This window comes from Canis aureus, chromosome 16, assembly GCF_053574225.1.
Source record: "Canis aureus isolate CA01 chromosome 16, VMU_Caureus_v.1.0, whole genome shotgun sequence".
Lineage (NCBI taxonomy): Eukaryota > Metazoa > Chordata > Mammalia > Carnivora > Canidae > Canis > Canis aureus.
Genome location: NC_135626.1, coordinates 35,310,034 through 35,326,255, shown reverse-complemented (window position 1 = coordinate 35,326,255; position 16,222 = coordinate 35,310,034). Strand labels below are relative to the sequence as shown.

Genomic DNA, 16,222 nt, shown 5'->3' with positions numbered 1-16,222 from the left:
AACAGCATTTCCTATCCCAGCTCGCCACCTGGTTAGGATTAAAAAATTCCTAGTGTCCGCTCCTAGCCATTGAGTAGAGCTTGATATTCACAGATGCAGATATTTTCTACTTTATCTAGAATTTTAATTCCAGTGTTACAGCACTGTCTATGTTTCAGAAGTATTCCTAGATAATCTTTTCCGTTTCGTTTTAGAATGTTTTGTAAAAGTGGGGCGTTTGTATTCGTGGGAGATTGCCTTTATAAAACGGTTTGTTTGGTACAGCCTGATTAAAAACAAAATTTTACCAAGTACTTGTTATGAGGTTCTAGAGATGAGGCCCACTCAGAGCAGGATAGGGAGCAGAGAAAAGCTGCAGTCTGTACTTGCAGGCAATGTAGATGGTGAATTTTCTAGAAGCCTTCCTGACTAGGTCTAGGTAGGTAGCCCTCTTTAGTGCAAGCTTCTCCTGAATTAGAAGCCAATTCTGTCATATTTTTTCACATAGCTTAGCATGGTGACATGCAAACAAGTGTATTGCTGGCTTTTTAAAAACAAAGATAATCAATTGTAATCTTCCGACTTTTTTTTTAATTTAAAAAAAATTTAAAAAAAATTTTTTTTTTAATTTATGATAGAGAGCAGAGACACAGGCAGAGGGAGAAGCAGGCTCCATGCACTGGGAGCCCGACGTGGGATTCGATCCCGGGTCTCCAGGATCGCGCCCTGGGCCAAAGGCAGGCGCCAAACTGCTGCGCCACCCAGGGATCCCGACTTTTTTTTTTTTTTTAAAGATTTTATTTATTTGGGGGAGAGAGTGAGCAAGAACGTTCGCGGGCACATACAAGCAGGAGGAATGGCAGAGAGGAAGGGGAAGAGGCAGGCTCCCCACTGAGGAGGGAACCCCATGGGGGACTTGATTCTAGGAACCCTCAGGATCATGACCTGAGCTGAAGGCAGATGCTTAACTGACTGAGCCACACAGGCACCCTGTAATCCTTCTGCTTTTTGAAATCTATAATAGGAGAAGTTAAGGCTGCAAGGCCAAATCACTGAGGGGAGCAACATGATTAAAACAATTGCTTTTGGTCGTTATGAGCTGGACACTTGGTACCATTCTCCTTATCCCGAAGAATATGCACGACTGGGACGGCTCTACATGTGCGAATTCTGTTTAAAATACATGAAGAGCCAAACGATACTTCGCCGACACATGGTAAGCTTTCTGGGATTCTGTGATGGTGATAGCCATGACCTGTAGGAGCTCTAGGTGCTGATATCTATCTGGGTGAACCTCTGTCTCACCGCATCTCTCACTGGTCCATAGTAATGGGGCAAAGGCGTAGGAAATTGAAAGCCGCATTTCAGGGTAGGGAGGATTCACCCTGTATGGCATGGCTGGTGCTGAGTGGTACTCCAAGCAGCTGATGTCCCTTAATCACATCCTGTCACACACATTTCCTTGTCTTTTCTTGCTGCCTGCTCTTCACCATTTCTCCTTGGGATATAAATTCCCTCTGCCCACAGTTTTTATGTGTCCCAAACTAGATAAAAACAAGTAGACTTCATTAGATGGACTTCATTAGACAGGGACAGGACTAGGTGACTCACTTTGTATCCATAGCAACCAGTGTGGGCAGTAAGTGCCCAGTAAATGTGTGTTGAATGAATGCTTATTTAAAGGAGACAAATTATGAAGTGAAAAAAATGGATCCTTTGGTATCTTCTGAAGTTTGGTTCTGTACAGTTCTTAACATTGTCAAAATAGGAAGAAAGACGTGATACTCATTTTATTCATAAAAATGCTCACTAGGTATTTTGTAGCCTTAAGCCATTTTCCTCTCCTTAGTTGTGGAGTAAAAAAATCTTAAAGGAATTTCTGGGAACTGGGATGGGAAAAGGGGAAGGAGCCTTCTTGGGCGGGGCACTTTCCTTTTCCTGTTTCTGTAGTCCCAGAGTAATTTGGCTCTAAGATCTTTTAGGGTTTCCCTCTTTCCCTCCCCTTCCACCTTTATTTCTGGGATTTCTGCATGTTGAGCATCTACAGCCCAGGCTTTCCCACAGTTTCTCTCCCACTCTTCTCCCCAGTTGGGCTGGGGGATAACTTTTTGTGTTCCCATCTCTGGAACACATGGTCTGGAGTGTTGCAGCCTAGAACTGCCCCCTATGAATTAAACTCTACAGACTTGTGCACACCAGAGTGGATTGGAGGAGGACTGCCTGAGGGATAGGCCAGGGCTAGGACTGGTGGGGAATAATTGTACCAGAGGACTGGTCTCTGCTGCAGTTGTAGACAATGAAGATAAAATAAAACATGGTTTTGCTGTGCGAAACTAAGTCTTACTGTTGTAAACTGCTTACCATGTAGGTTTTAATTCCTTTTTGTTTCTGGTTATTCAGTGGCATTAACCAATGAAACAGCCCCAAAGGGCAAGACCTCTAGTACCAGAAGGTAAAAAAGGGTTTGGAAAAATTGAGGGTCATGTAAACATTTTGAATATTTGAGGATTTGGATTACGTGAGGTACAAAAATCAAATTTCAGGAAATGAAAACCTGTGTTTTTTTTCTTCTATACGTCTTCTGATTCCCATTGCTGAAATGAGCCTTCTTTGGTCATTTTACTAATGGTTTGGCTTTTGTTTCTAAACAGTTGTTGGATTAGTTGGGTTATTGTTGGAAAGAACCACTGAATAAATGGGTGGATATAGGAACAGGCTAGGGATAGAGCTTTCTTTTTTTTTTTATATATATATATATATTTTTTTTAGGGATAGAGCTTTCTTGAGGCGATTCCAGTTAGTATTTGGATTCATATGTGACAAATTGGGCATGATTCTTGAGTTGACCAAGTCACAATAAAACTTAGTAGAAAATGTTCCATATACATACGTTTCCTGAATGCTACTTTTTAATGTATTTACATAAAACCTGTTAAGAATTCACCTATTTACAGCAGTGGCTGACTGGCTGCATTAAATCTTAGCAACTGAGGGTGAGGAAAGAGGCACCTTGTACCACCTTGTGGCCAGATGCCCACCCACCCTCAGAGTTTCTTGATGCTAAACCAGGCTACCTTGCCCTTTTTTTTCTTTTTTCTTTTTTTTTCTTTTTTTAAGCTACAGAAAGACACGCTAAGACTATTCCTTATATAACAAAAGAAACACTTTGGCGGAGGTTAGTCTTGATTGTTAGGGGGCCTCTTTTCTAATCCAAAGGAAAGACTAATGGTTAGGTAGTAACAACCTTTACCAGTAAAAGTGAACGTCAGGTATTCCTGCCTTCACTTAGCAACTCTAAGCTGCTAGAAATAAGCTGCTTAAGAATTTCCTGTTGGTGCAGGGCATTTTATAATCGAGGGTATTTTTTGTTTATCTGGCTTTTACATAGTAGATGATTTTAATCTCCTGGATTGAAACAGGGCCGGAATATGATCTAGAAAACTTGTTCTAAACTGCTATAAAAATACTATAAACACATTACTATGATTTTAGAAGCCTTTAATTGTTTTACTAAAAAAAAAAAAAAGGAAAGAAAAGAAAAAAACAATTCTTGCTGTATGTTCTCAAGTGTGTCCAGCTGCCTGTCATCTCTGCTAACTAAATTGACCTATGATTCATTTTTCCATTTGAGCAGCAGTCTTATTGGGAAAGGTTTGTTTCTCTGATAATGAATTCCATTCTCTTACAGGCTAAATGTGTGTGGAAACACCCACCTGGCGATGAGATCTATCGCAAAGGCTCCATCTCCGTGTTTGAAGTGGATGGCAAGAAAAACAAGGTAAGGAGGTGTGGTGGCGCGTGTATATTCACAGATTTCAGAAGCAGTTTGTTCCATCTCCGTCTCCCATTGTAAAGAAGATAGGACTCTGCTGTTGACCACACTTTCTGCTTCATCCACAATGATGCTACAATCCTTAATTTTAGGCCTTTATCTGATAAGTTTCGAAATCCCTGGCCCACACATAAATTCTGTTTCTCTGCTTCCAGATCTACTGCCAAAATCTGTGCCTGTTGGCCAAGCTTTTTCTGGACCACAAGACATTATATTATGATGTGGAACCCTTCCTGTTTTATGTTATGACTGAAGCGGACAATACCGGCTGTCACTTGATTGGATATTTTTCCAAGGTCAGCAGGATCTGGAGATTAAGAAGCTACAGGCCCAAGCAGGGTGATTGATGTTGGCATTTGGGGACCCAGATCACTGACAGGAAGAGGCAGTATCCTGGGCAATGATGTGACATCCCTTCCCTTAAGGGTTGGGGAGGAGGGTTGCGGAAATCCATGTATAAAAGATTATTTAATGAAAATACAGGATTTTTTATTAAAAGCTTCTGGTTTATTCATTTCTGGACTTGTGGGTTGGAGTTTCCTTTTAATTATTGGCCAAGGCCCTGCCTACTAACCCTGAAGCCCACATTTTGTAGTCAAGCCAGCACTTCTGGCTTGGCCCTCTGTTATTAGCCTAAAACCAGGAATCTGTTCCTTTCGCCTGGTTTTCTATCTGGGCTTCTTCTGTGATACTGCCACTGTGCTTTTGAAGGCTGAATGTCAGATTTTGCTTATGATTTTTTAATATAAACTATTGAAATCTAATTCTCATAGCACACAGTCCACTCAGTGTTTTTTGTATCATCAGAGTAGTGCAGTAGCCACACAGGCCCTACGCTCCGTTTTGGTTACCCCGGAAAACAACCCCTAAGCAACACTCCCTGTTTCCACTCAACCCCTGCCAGCCCTCTGTCTCTGTAAGTTACCTGTCATGAATTTTTTTACCTAAAAGAAACCATACAGGCTGTGATTTGATTGTTGACTCCCTTTCAAAATGGGGGTTTACTGTTGGGGATCCCTCTCTTTTCCAGTAGGCAACTCCCTTTAGAAAAATTAACATTTACAGATGGGTTGCCCTGAGCGACTTGAGCAGTTGACACCTACTTGCCCTGGCTATGTGACTAGAAAGAACTCCCATCAGCTCCTCTCAGCGGAGACTAGTCTCAGAGCAAGGGAAAGCCTGGCATTTATGGCTTTGGCCACAGTAAAGGGCGTGGATGAAACAGCTGTGAGCCTGACAGCCACTCCCCAGGACCAGTTAACCAGATATTTTGCAAGCAGCCTTATTTTGGGTTTGTGGGACTGCTGACACCTTGGTTTCCAGACCCTTGTGACCTGCTTTCATCTGTTTTGCTCTTGATTTTAGGAAAAGAATTCATTCCTCAACTACAATGTGTCATGTATCCTCACCATGCCTCAGTACATGAGACAGGGCTATGGCAAGATGCTCATCGATTTCAGTAAGTGGATCTGCTAAGACCTGGGCTCCAAGAGGTATAGGGGCTACCTGAACTGTTTGGGGTTTGTCCCATGAGTGCTGTAGTTCGAGGCATGCAGTAAGTGAATGAATATGTGGAGAGAATCTGACCATCATAGGGTCAGCCCTGGTATATCTTGACCCTTAAGTAAATTCGGGATTCAGTTGATACCTGATAGTAGGGGAAATAAAGGGTAGGAAAGGAAGCTCTTGAGGATTATCCCTATTTGAGACTTGGGAACAGCACATACACGCATAAGACTTCAAATCTGTTCCTTGATTAAGGATTGCAGTTTTATAAGGACTTGCCTAGTAGCAGTCTGTATACCTAATAGAGGCTTTGGCCTCATTAAGTGTATTCTGTGTTTGGGAATTTGCCTACTCAGTCAAATTTATTTTTATTTTTTAAAAAAATTTTATTTTGTTATTTATTCATGAGAGACCAAGAGAGAGAGGGGCAGAGACAGGCAGAGGAAGAAGCAGGCTCCACACAGGGAGCCTGATGTGGGACTTGATCCCGGGACTCCAGGATCATGCCCTGGGCTGAGGGCAGGCGCTAAACTGCTGAGCCACCAGAGATCCCCTCAAATTTATTTTTAATCCCCAAATCAATATTCTTTGGCACTTTTGCAGTCAATCGGTCCATTATTGCCATACTTTTCATATTTTTGTGCATATTGTTGCTGATTTTAGTTTTAAAAAAGATTTTATTTTATTTTATTTTATTTTTTTTTTTTTTTAATTTTATTTATTTATGATAGTCACAGAGAGAGAGAGAGGCGCAGAGACAGGCAGAGGGAGAAGCAGGCTCCATGCACCGGGAGCCCGATGTGGGATTCGATCCCGGGTCTCCAGGATCGCGCCCTGGGCCAAAGGCAGGCGCCAAACCGCTGCGCCACCCAGGGATCCCTTAAAAAAGATTTTATTTATTTGAGAGAGACACAAAGAGTGTGAGTCCAAGGGGGAGGGGAGCAAAGGGAAAGAGAGAAGCAGGCTCCTGAGTAGGAAGCCTGACCTGGGACTCAATCCCAGGACCCTGGGATCATGATCTGAGCTGAAGGTAGATGCCTAGCCTGACTGAGCCACGGAAGCATCCTTGTTGCTGACTTTTTTTTTCCCCCAAGATTTTATTCATGGGAAACGGGCGGGGGCCATAGGCAGAGGAAGAAACAGACTTCCTACAGGGAGGGAGCCTGATGTGAAACTTGATCAATCGAGCACCCTGGGATCACGCCCTGAGCTGAAGGTAGATGCTCAGCCATTCAGCTGCCCAGGCACCCCCTGGTTGCTGATTTTAAATTGCCCCTAGGTGTAGGGCTGAGAAAAGCCATCTACAAAGGCTGTTGTTGAGTGCCTTACAGAGAAAACACTGGTATTAGATAGGGTTCATTCAAGCATTGGTGTTGGGCTGGAGTTTGATGCTAATGAGTCAACAATGTATTTTTTAAAACGTATTAGTAAACAAACACATAAAATGAGATGACCATAATGATGGGTTGTAAATATGACCAGAGACTTTGAGAAACCTAACCCTGTTTCCACTAGGAGCATGTTTCATGTTTGCTAATTCAGTGCTTGCAGTGACTTTGCAGAACATAACTACTATAAATGATGAGAATCAACTATATCTTATTCGTTGTTCACTGTCATACGACATTTTAGTCAGAATTACAATTCTTGGAGTTAGCCTTCCAATTGTATGTTTATACCCCCTGGGAAGTGGTGAAATCAGGAAATGGCATAATCCATGGGGGGATGGGTAACTATATCTTGTGTATTTTGGAATAGGTGTTAATACTTTTTTTATAAACTTCATTTCATGGACTTTTTCATTTCATTTCATGGACATGTTTGGGAACATTTATAAATGTTTGAAAATGTCCATAAAATGAAGGTTTTTTTAATTTTTAAAAAGATTTTATTTATTTATTCATGAGAGACACACAGAGAGAGAAGCAGAGACACAGGCAGGGTGAGAAGCAGGCTCCAAGAAGGGAGCCCGACATGGTACTTGATCCTGGGTCTCCAGGATCAGGCCCTGGGCTGAAGGTGGCGCTAAACCACTGAGCCACCTGGGCTCATATGTTTGAAAATGTCCCTAAAATAAAGCTTAAAGAAGAGCTGGATAATAAAACTCCCTGTAAGTGTGATTAGCATCTCATGGCCAGTCTTGTTACACCTCTATTCTCAAGCTCAATTACTTAGACATCTCTAAAAGATAAGCTCTATTTCATGTCTTAAAAAACCAAATTGGGCAGCCCAGGTTGGCTCAGTGGTTTAGTGCTGCCTTCAGCCAGGGGCCTGAATCCTAGAGACCCAGGGTTGAGTCCCATGTCAGGCTGCATGGAGCCTGCTTCTCCTTCTTCCTATGTCTCTGTCTCTGTCTCTCTCTCTCTGTGTCTCTAATGAATAAATAAATAAAATCTTTAAAAAAATCCAAATTCCTTAGTACTTTAAGTTACAGTATTCAGATTTCCCTGATTTTGTGATTTTTATTCCTTTTAAAGAAAACACATGCAATTATTCTTTTTTTTTTTTTTTAAGATTTTATTTATTTATTCATGATAGTCACACAGAGAGAGAGAGGGAGGCAGAGACATGGGCAGAGGGAGAAGCAGGCTCCATGCAGGGAGCCCGACGTGGGACTCGATCCTGGGACTCCAGGATCACGCCCTGGGCCAAAGGCAGACGCTAAACCACTGCGCCACCCAGGGATCCCCTTTTTTTTTTTTTTTTAAGATTTTATTTATTCATGAGAGTCAGAGAGAGGGAGGCAGACATAGGCAGAGGGAGAAGCAGACTGCACGGAGCCTGATGTGGGACTCCATCCTGGGACTCCGAGATCATGCCCTGAGCCAAAGGCAGACACTCAACTGCTAAGCCACCCAAGCCTCCCCACATGCAATTATTCTTACTTAATTCCAAATGGAATTCACGTTGGAATTGATAGTTGTGAATTATAAATTACTTTTAATCTGAAAGTTCTCACTCCAACTCTTGTAATTCTAACCTATTCGTTGAAAGCAGGTTAGTTTTGCAGAGTGGATTTTTCAGATTGCATCCCCATCATGTTTAACATTCAAATGTTAGAACCAGAGGCTTTGTGAGATCCAGCATTGAGATAATAATCTATAAAAACTTAAAAGTCTCAAATAGAAAAAGCGATGTAATGAAATGGCTTCCCATTTCTATTCCTAGTTTGCACCTACAGATTACCATTGTTATTAAAGTTTCTATCTCATGGAACCTTGCAGAGTTTTCTTAATGACTAATACAACTAAATGCAAACACACCATTCTTCCCCTGTGGTTTATCACAAGGCAGCACACTGTACAGCAGCCACCCCATATTTCATTGAATATCTGATGCCTAATTGGTACCATGAAGCAGCCTGTCCTTCTCAAGCCTTCCATGTTGGCACCATGGTGTTTGTTATTAGAATGAAATACAGTGTCTGCATTTTGTTCCCCTGTAGGTTACTTGCTTTCCAAAGTGGAAGAAAAAGTTGGCTCCCCGGAGCGTCCCCTCTCTGACCTGGGGCTCATAAGCTATCGCAGTTACTGGAAAGAAGTGCTTCTCCGTTACCTGCATAATTTCCAAGGCAAAGAGATTTCTATCAAAGGTTGGTTTTTGGCTCTTTAGGATAGCTGGTACCCAAGAAGTTAATGCCAGGAAACATTCCAGTTTCTTCATTGCAAAGAGAAGGCCCCCTGGATGTGGGCCACTACAGAGATCTCATGAAAGTTGTCTAAGGATTCCAGAGCATTTGGCCCTTTGGTAATGGCTATATGATTTTGGTTTCACAAACTTGGGGTAGTTAACACTTTTGTTAAGAATTAAAGTCAAGATAAAAGAAAAATGTTCCCTTTTTTCTAAGTCTTGGCTAACAGAGGAGCTGGTATGACATCTGTATGTTTATGGAAGGGTAGAAGAAATCAGGTCTGTCCTGTCTCTGACCATGATCTCTAGGGGCCAGAGTGATTTCTTCCTGTAGTAGTTCTCTTTCATAATTATTAGGACCGATCAAATAAATGCTTCATAAACTTTTTCTGAACAAGTTGGGTTGAGTATCAGAAATCCCAACCATCTGGGTTTCCTTTAAAGCAGGGTGGGGGGCTGGTGGGGGTGGGTGTCTGCACTTTGGCCCAGTTCTTAGGAGTGCTTCTATTTCAGAAATTAGCCAGGAGACAGCTGTGAATCCTGTGGACATTGTCAGTACTCTGCAAGCCCTTCAGATGCTCAAGTACTGGAAAGGAAAACATCTAGTTCTAAAGAGACAGGTAAAGTTTTGGTCAGCTGCTGGCTCAGTGCTGAATGTCTCTTGAGGCTTAGCAGAGTAAATGGGGCTTTAACACCTGAAAGGTGTAGCCTTCACTCCTTTTTTAAGATTTTATTTATTTATGAGAGACACACAGGGGACGGAGGGAAGGGGCAGAGAACACAGGCAGAAGGAGAAGCAGGCTCCACGCAAGGAGCCCAATGTGGAACTTGATCCCGGGTCTCCAGGATCACACCCTGGGCCCGAAGGCAGTGCTAAACTACTGAGCCACCCGGGCTTCCCAATAGCCTTTACTCCTTAAAGGAGTTTGCCTACATGTATCTTTTACTGGGTCTCGTTCCCTTTTTCTTTTCTTTCTTTTTTTTTTTTTTTTTTTTGGTATGCTGTGCATCGATGCCTGTTAGGCTTATCTCCTATCTTATCAGAAGCTTTTAGTAAGCTGTCTCAAATTTGGATGGCACAAGTGAAGGAGCTCAGTTAAGCAGATTTGTGTCACACAGTACTTCTGTCATTTATGGTTTTCTTAGATTGGAGCAAATTGCCCATCTGTTAAAGAGGAGTCCTCATTAACTCCAGAGCTTGTGGAAGTGCACATTTTTAAAAATTTTTTTTTTTTTTTTTTTTTTAGAGATATTTCTTTAGGGCAAGCAGGGGTCAGGGCAGGTAGCGAGAGAATCTTGCAGACTCCTTACTGAGCATTCAACCTAACTCAGGGCTTGGTCTCATGAGATATTAAGGTCACCACCTGAGCTGAAACCAAGAGTCAGGTGCCCAACCTACAGAGCTGCCCAGGTGCCCCTTGTGGTGGAGGTGTTTGAAATTCCTTTAACAAATGTCATCTCAACCAATGCCCAAATTCAACTTGTTTAAGTGGACTCATGTTTAAGGGAAGGTGAACAATGATTTTCACTTCTTTCTGAGGAACACAGAAGAAATGGATTGTAGGGGAAAGCATTTTCTAAATCAAAAGAGAAGTTTTAATACCTGCTTCACACCTTAGTATATTATTAAACCTTTGATTCCTTCTTCACTAACAAGCATTTTGGAATCCATATATAAAGGTATTTTCATTGAATGTGTATAGTCATTTTTCCTATTGTTCTCCCGCAGGACCTGATTGATGAGTGGATAGCCAAAGAGGCCAAAAGATCTAACTCCAATAAAACCATGGATCCAAGCTGTTTAAAATGGACCCCTCCCAAGGGCACTTAAAGTGACCTGTTACTCTGAGCCAGCGAACCCCAGCAGTAGGAATCCGTACCCTAGGGATCTGTCTGTCATTTCTGTTGCTCTTGTGATTGGCAAGTACAGTATCCTTTGGGAAGGCCATCCCCTCAGGACTGTCCTGGCTCCGACCCTCGTGTACACTGCAGACGCTGGTTCTGAGGAACTGTTGTTTCGGCCTCAGTGAGGTTGCCTGGATGGGATCGCTGTTTAGACTTGAGTGCAGATCCCTCGTAGCACTGACCCAAGGTGTTCTGTTTGGTACTGTACCTGTCCAGTCACTGGTTCTCCTCATGTCCTCTAGCCCCATGAGGTTGTGTTGTGTCTTCTAAACTTTGTACTAGTGCTTCTTGCTGCCCGGATACCAGACTTCAAACCATGGTTGCCACCACCAGGACCTTTCCAATTACTCCTTACATGCGGTTTTTTTGGAAGAGCAGGGAAGAGGTAACATTTCTGAGTGTGTGTACTAGGAGGGGTCCATTCCCTTTGGATTTTATCTCACTTGAAATTTTTTCTGCCATTTTTATTGAAAGGCCGGTTTTTGATCCGTGTCAAGCTGACAAGAGACCAATATTTTTTAAAACTCTCCCATGGATTCGTCTTGGTAACTGCACATAACTTAATCAGAATGAAATGGAGAGAATTGACAGGTGGTGATTCTGTAATTTGATTTGAGTTCACCTGTGGGCATCGTGTGTCAGTGGAAGGAAACCAGTCCTCATTGCCTCACCAGAAAGTGCCCAGCCCTAAATGTTTTCCTCTCTCGTAAGCCCTTGCTCCTTTTTACATTGGCAGGGGCTAAACAGTGTCCGGTTCTCCCTTTCATGCTGCATGCTAACCAGTTCATCAGACTGCAGAACCTACCCCCCGCCCCCCACCGTACCTGCCAGTCTCATCTGGCACACCTGTATTTTTGCATTGATTTTTTTTTTTTTTTGCCTAAACCTCCTTGGAGAAGTAGGAAATGAGTGCACATGACTTCCAGATCTCCTCTAAGCCCATGACTCAGCAAGGCAGAGTGCCACCCCCTCCCAGTGTTTGCTTCTCTGACAGTGCCTCGCCCTCCCTCTTGAACTGAAGTGCTCCTGCCCTTCCAAGAACTCCTCCTCCATTTCCTTTTTGGGATTTGCCACCATTCCCCCTGTTCTCTGCTCTATTTTTGGTTTCAAGCAAAGGAAGAAATGCTCCCTCTAATTTCTCTCCAGCCCATTATAACCTGCTATCTTGGGGCAGCTTTTGATGTATGACATGCCACCCTTCCCAACTTGGTCTCCTCCAACACTGCTGTCTTCGTGTGGAGCCCTTCCCACAATCCCGACTCTGGTCATTTGTGCCTTTCTCTTGTCATCTGTGTACACTACTTATACTCACTGTGGGTTGGGGGGAGCTAATTTTAAGCATGTTCAGTGGCAGCTCCCTGCCAGTTTCAGTGTCACTGTTAAAGTTTATCCAAAAGCAACTTCACTGGGGGTTTTCTTAAGGGGTAAAGGTCTTTTACCGAAGCTAACCCTTCCCCACATGTGGTAGAATGTGCTGTTCTATATCTACTCCTCAATAAAGCATGTTCTCTGCTCAAGCCTGTTTCATTCAGGAACTCTTCTTTGTGTCTGAAAAGGGTGCAGCTGACCTGCTACTAATAGTGAGTACACCTGGGGTTTACTTTCCTCAGCAGTGAGCTGGCTGTTAAGGGATGTGGTTTGTGGCTGTGGAGGGTTTTTTTTTTTTTTTTTTTTCTGTGATGCAGGCTATCTATAGAGGGAGTGATTATTATGAACTTGTCTAGTTGGTAGGACAAATTCTGCCTCTCTTGGTTGTGACTAATAGATATGCATAACAATGACTAGTAAATATTCCTTACTTTTTTAAAACCTGTATGCCCAACATGGGGCTTAAAGTCACAACCCTAGGATCAAGAGTCCTGTGCTCTTCCCACTGAACTCAACCCCATGCCTCAGTGTTAATTCATCCCTAAGTTCATTTTCTTGTGATTTCAAGGGCAAAGGTGCCAGCAGAAAGGATCTGAAAGCCCTTGCATTAACCTGTAACATTTACCCAGTGCAGGAAAAGGGAGGCTGACACTTTCCTGTATGGTGGAAATTGTATATGCATGGATGGTTTTGCTCACCATAAGCCAGTAGGGTTGAAAACCTAATCCCAATGGATAAGCTAAAGGTTTTCCTTTGTAAGATTAGAGTCCCGTATGTCACTTTCTCGGGGTGGAGACTGGGTTGGAGAGCAGCTTGAGCCTAAAAAAGACCCTTTCTGCACTCTTAGAATGATGTATGCCTAAATCTCCCTGTCATATATGTATCAAAAGGAAATTCTGTTCCCTCACATTTCGAAAACCTGGGGGTGAATAATAGGAACCAGGAGACTGGAATGCTGAGAGATCAGGACACTTGAAGTTTGGTGTACAGTCAGTACCTTTGCCCTTGAAATCACAATTCTTTTAGTTCATTAGTAATAATGAATTCTCCTTGCCTTTTTAGATTTCCTTGCTTCAGCCATAGATAGGCCTCCATGCTTCTGGTGGGTGCCATTGCAGAAAAAGTGGGAAATTCCAGATGAAAGCAGGGATTTTAGTTGATCCTATTAGTAGCCATTGGGGGCCCAAGACTTGAACCAGGAAGCCCCAGCCCCACATTCTGACGCTGCTGCTGATTTAGGAAAACTATTGAATAAGGACTGGCTCTTCACTGGTGTCCCTCACCACACCTCTGTAAGGTGGACGTTCTTCTCTTGGCAAAGGTGGAGGCTCAGTGGTCTTGCAGCTGGATTATGGGAACCAAGCCCTGATTCTCAGATTCCAGATGCATTAATGCCATCTTGAGGCCTCTGATGCCTCTGCCTGTCCCTATTTCTCACAGGGGGGAATAGTGAGTCAAATCTTTGGGTTTACCCTTTATGTAACAAGAGGATGCTTTTGACTTAACTTTGTTTTGTCCCTGCAGTTCTAGGCAGATTTCCTGCCTAGGGTTAGGAATGACCTCAGCGGAATTGACGTGAGGACAGTTGGTTTAGATCAGGGTTGGGGCTTCATGTCAAAGGCTGCTAGAAAAAGACCACAGCTTGCTTACAGCACACACTCTGGGATTACAGAACAGAAAGCATCTTAGAGGTCACTTCAAGGGTAGTTCTAAACCTGCCTTGGTCTGAAGAGCCAATTGATAAGCCAAATGGCCCTCCAGCAGCAGTTTGTGTGTAGTGCCAGGATCAAGCAGTGTATCTCAGCAGGGCTCCTTTACCTTTTTTTTTTTTTTCCCTCTTTAGACCTTTTGAGAAAAATCCTAGCATTGGATCTTGAACACATGTGATGCAAAAATGCACGTTTGTCTACAGTTCAGGAAATGGAGCTTTCGAATTCCATTCTCATACTGGGGTTAAGAAAACTTGGGTATAAGAAAGCTTCTGTGAGCAGTTGTGAACCTTGCCTTCACTCACTCTGAGACCCTCAGCTGGGATGTGAGTGTGCAGGCTCAAACCAACAGGTACCACTGAGTGAAGTGGAGTGACTAAGGGATCAGGCCCAGCCCTTTGTGTCTCCACTTCCTCCCATGCTTCGCAGGTGCATGTATATTCGAAATGCTGACCAGGGTTCTGTAATGTTATTAAAGCAAAAACTCCTTTGCTTGCTAAATACGTATGTGTGCTAGGAATTCTGGAAACTACCCTTTGCTATTGGTGAGGATCTTGAATTCTAGTACCAGATCCACGTAGTTTGCCCTAGAACTTTCTGCTACAGACTTGCATGGCTGTCTCTTCCAGACTGTTTCCTGCTGATGGGGTCAGTAGAATTGCCCACTCCCTTTGTGGCACCTTCTAAGAATGCCAGTGAATGTCACTGAGAAGGAAACAAAGGACTGCCCAGTGGTGACAAATATCTCTAGTGCTGGTTCGTCTCTCCTGTCTTGTGCAGTAGTTGTCCATGCAGGTCATACTGTCACCATTTGGGGACTGGGGTGTTTATGTCCAAGAGTGGAGAAAATAACCTGCTTCTTTGGCAACATTGGCCATGCCTCCTCCCAGCTGTTCTCTCTAAGAACACCTTTATCTGTTACAAGTCCTATTCATTCCAAGAAGCTACTCTTTTCTTAACTGGGTATTTGTTTCTGGGAACAGCTTGTATTGCAATGTTATTAGAAGTCTACACTCTTGTCTCACACATACACACAGACACACACACACACACACAAACCTAGGTCATCTCTAGAGCTGGCCACCAGCAATTTCTGCCATTTCTGGGTATGTGTTCTGCTCCTTCCAATAAGAATTTTTTTCCTTCTTGAGTGGACCTGACTTTTTACTTGTTTTGACTAATTGGATGTGTCAGATATGATATTCTGGCAGCTTCCGCTTTGGCTGTTGGAAACCAGCTGAAGTATTTCCACACCAGAAGCCTGAGCTAACGTAAACAAAACTGTGTAAGAGACCATGCATGCAAGGACCGAGAAGCTGTAGCCAGTAGCACCTGAATCCCAGACCTCTCCAGTGGAACACAGCTGAGTCCTGCCAACCAAGGGAATTGTGAGAAAGGCTTATAAGCCATTGTTTTGGGGATGGTTCAATACACTGCAATGGGTTAAGTGCAGGAAATGAGAGGAGTAGAATTCAGTTTGGCTTGGAGGTCCCATCTACCCGTTGCCTGAGGTGTTGGGCAGAGGGACACCACCCTGTGTAACTCTAGGGGGCGTGATTCCTATTCCATCCAGTGGCACCCTGGGAGCCAGTTCAAGCCCTGTTTGTTTGCACTGTCAGTCAAGGTGGGGCTGAGGCCCCTCCCTACCTGGCCTGGGAATATTAGCTACCTCCTTACAGAAGACTATCGGGAAAGTGAAGGTTCTCCTATCGAGACGTGGCTCGTCACTTCTCTGCTCATCCATCAGGCTTCCCCTTTCCTCATTGGATTAAGGTCACACTGAGCCTCGCTTTCAAGGCTTTCCATAAGCTGACAGCCTACATAGCTTTCATCATTCTGACACCTAACTCAAAGTACAACTGGATTAGTCTTTATCCCTTTTCCCCTTTTTACTGGGAAATCTTCCACTTCAACAGTCCTCCCAAGCCCATTGAGCGCAGTAGTATGGGCAAAAAGGATACTGTAGTCATATGCTTGGAAGACCGTTAAAAAGTATCAGTATGTTTCTTAACATCACAACTTCTCAAAACCTCCCTTGGGGTTTTCCTAGAAGAGGACACAGTAACATTCCCTAAAGTGATCTGCTCTGGAAGGATCCTCCTGAGAGACTGGTTTGCTGGAGGCAGATATTTGGAAGTTTCTTTCCTAAGAGTTGAAATGGCCCCGCTAAAAAGTAATTCCTTGTGAAGTCTTAATTCTGCCAGAGAATGGTCTGTATGATTATGGCATAGACCAAGTAAGGTAGGGAGGGGTTGGGTGTTTGTGGGTTGTTTTTTTTTTTTTTTAAGATTAT

General features: G+C 43.3%; 1 protein-coding gene across 4 annotated transcripts in view; it reads left to right on the top strand.

Moving 5' to 3' along the window:
* The window catches only part of KAT7 (lysine acetyltransferase 7), a 33,492-nt gene extending 21,113 nt beyond the window's left edge, over positions 1–12,379 (top strand). For all 4 annotated transcript variants that reach the window (XM_077852817.1, XM_077852816.1, XM_077852820.1 and 1 more), the window contains 7 exons: positions 1,004–1,195; positions 3,668–3,757; positions 3,967–4,107; positions 5,177–5,270; positions 8,763–8,909; positions 9,461–9,567; positions 10,677–12,379. In XM_077852817.1, coding sequence (XP_077708943.1) covers positions 1,004–1,195; positions 3,668–3,757; positions 3,967–4,107; positions 5,177–5,270; positions 8,763–8,909; positions 9,461–9,567; positions 10,677–10,778 — 873 coding nt within the window. In that variant the 3' untranslated portion in view covers positions 10,779–12,379. The remainder of the gene's footprint in view (positions 1–1,003; positions 1,196–3,667; positions 3,758–3,966; positions 4,108–5,176; positions 5,271–8,762; positions 8,910–9,460; positions 9,568–10,676) is intronic.
* The last annotated feature ends 3,843 nt before the right edge of the window (positions 12,380–16,222 follow it).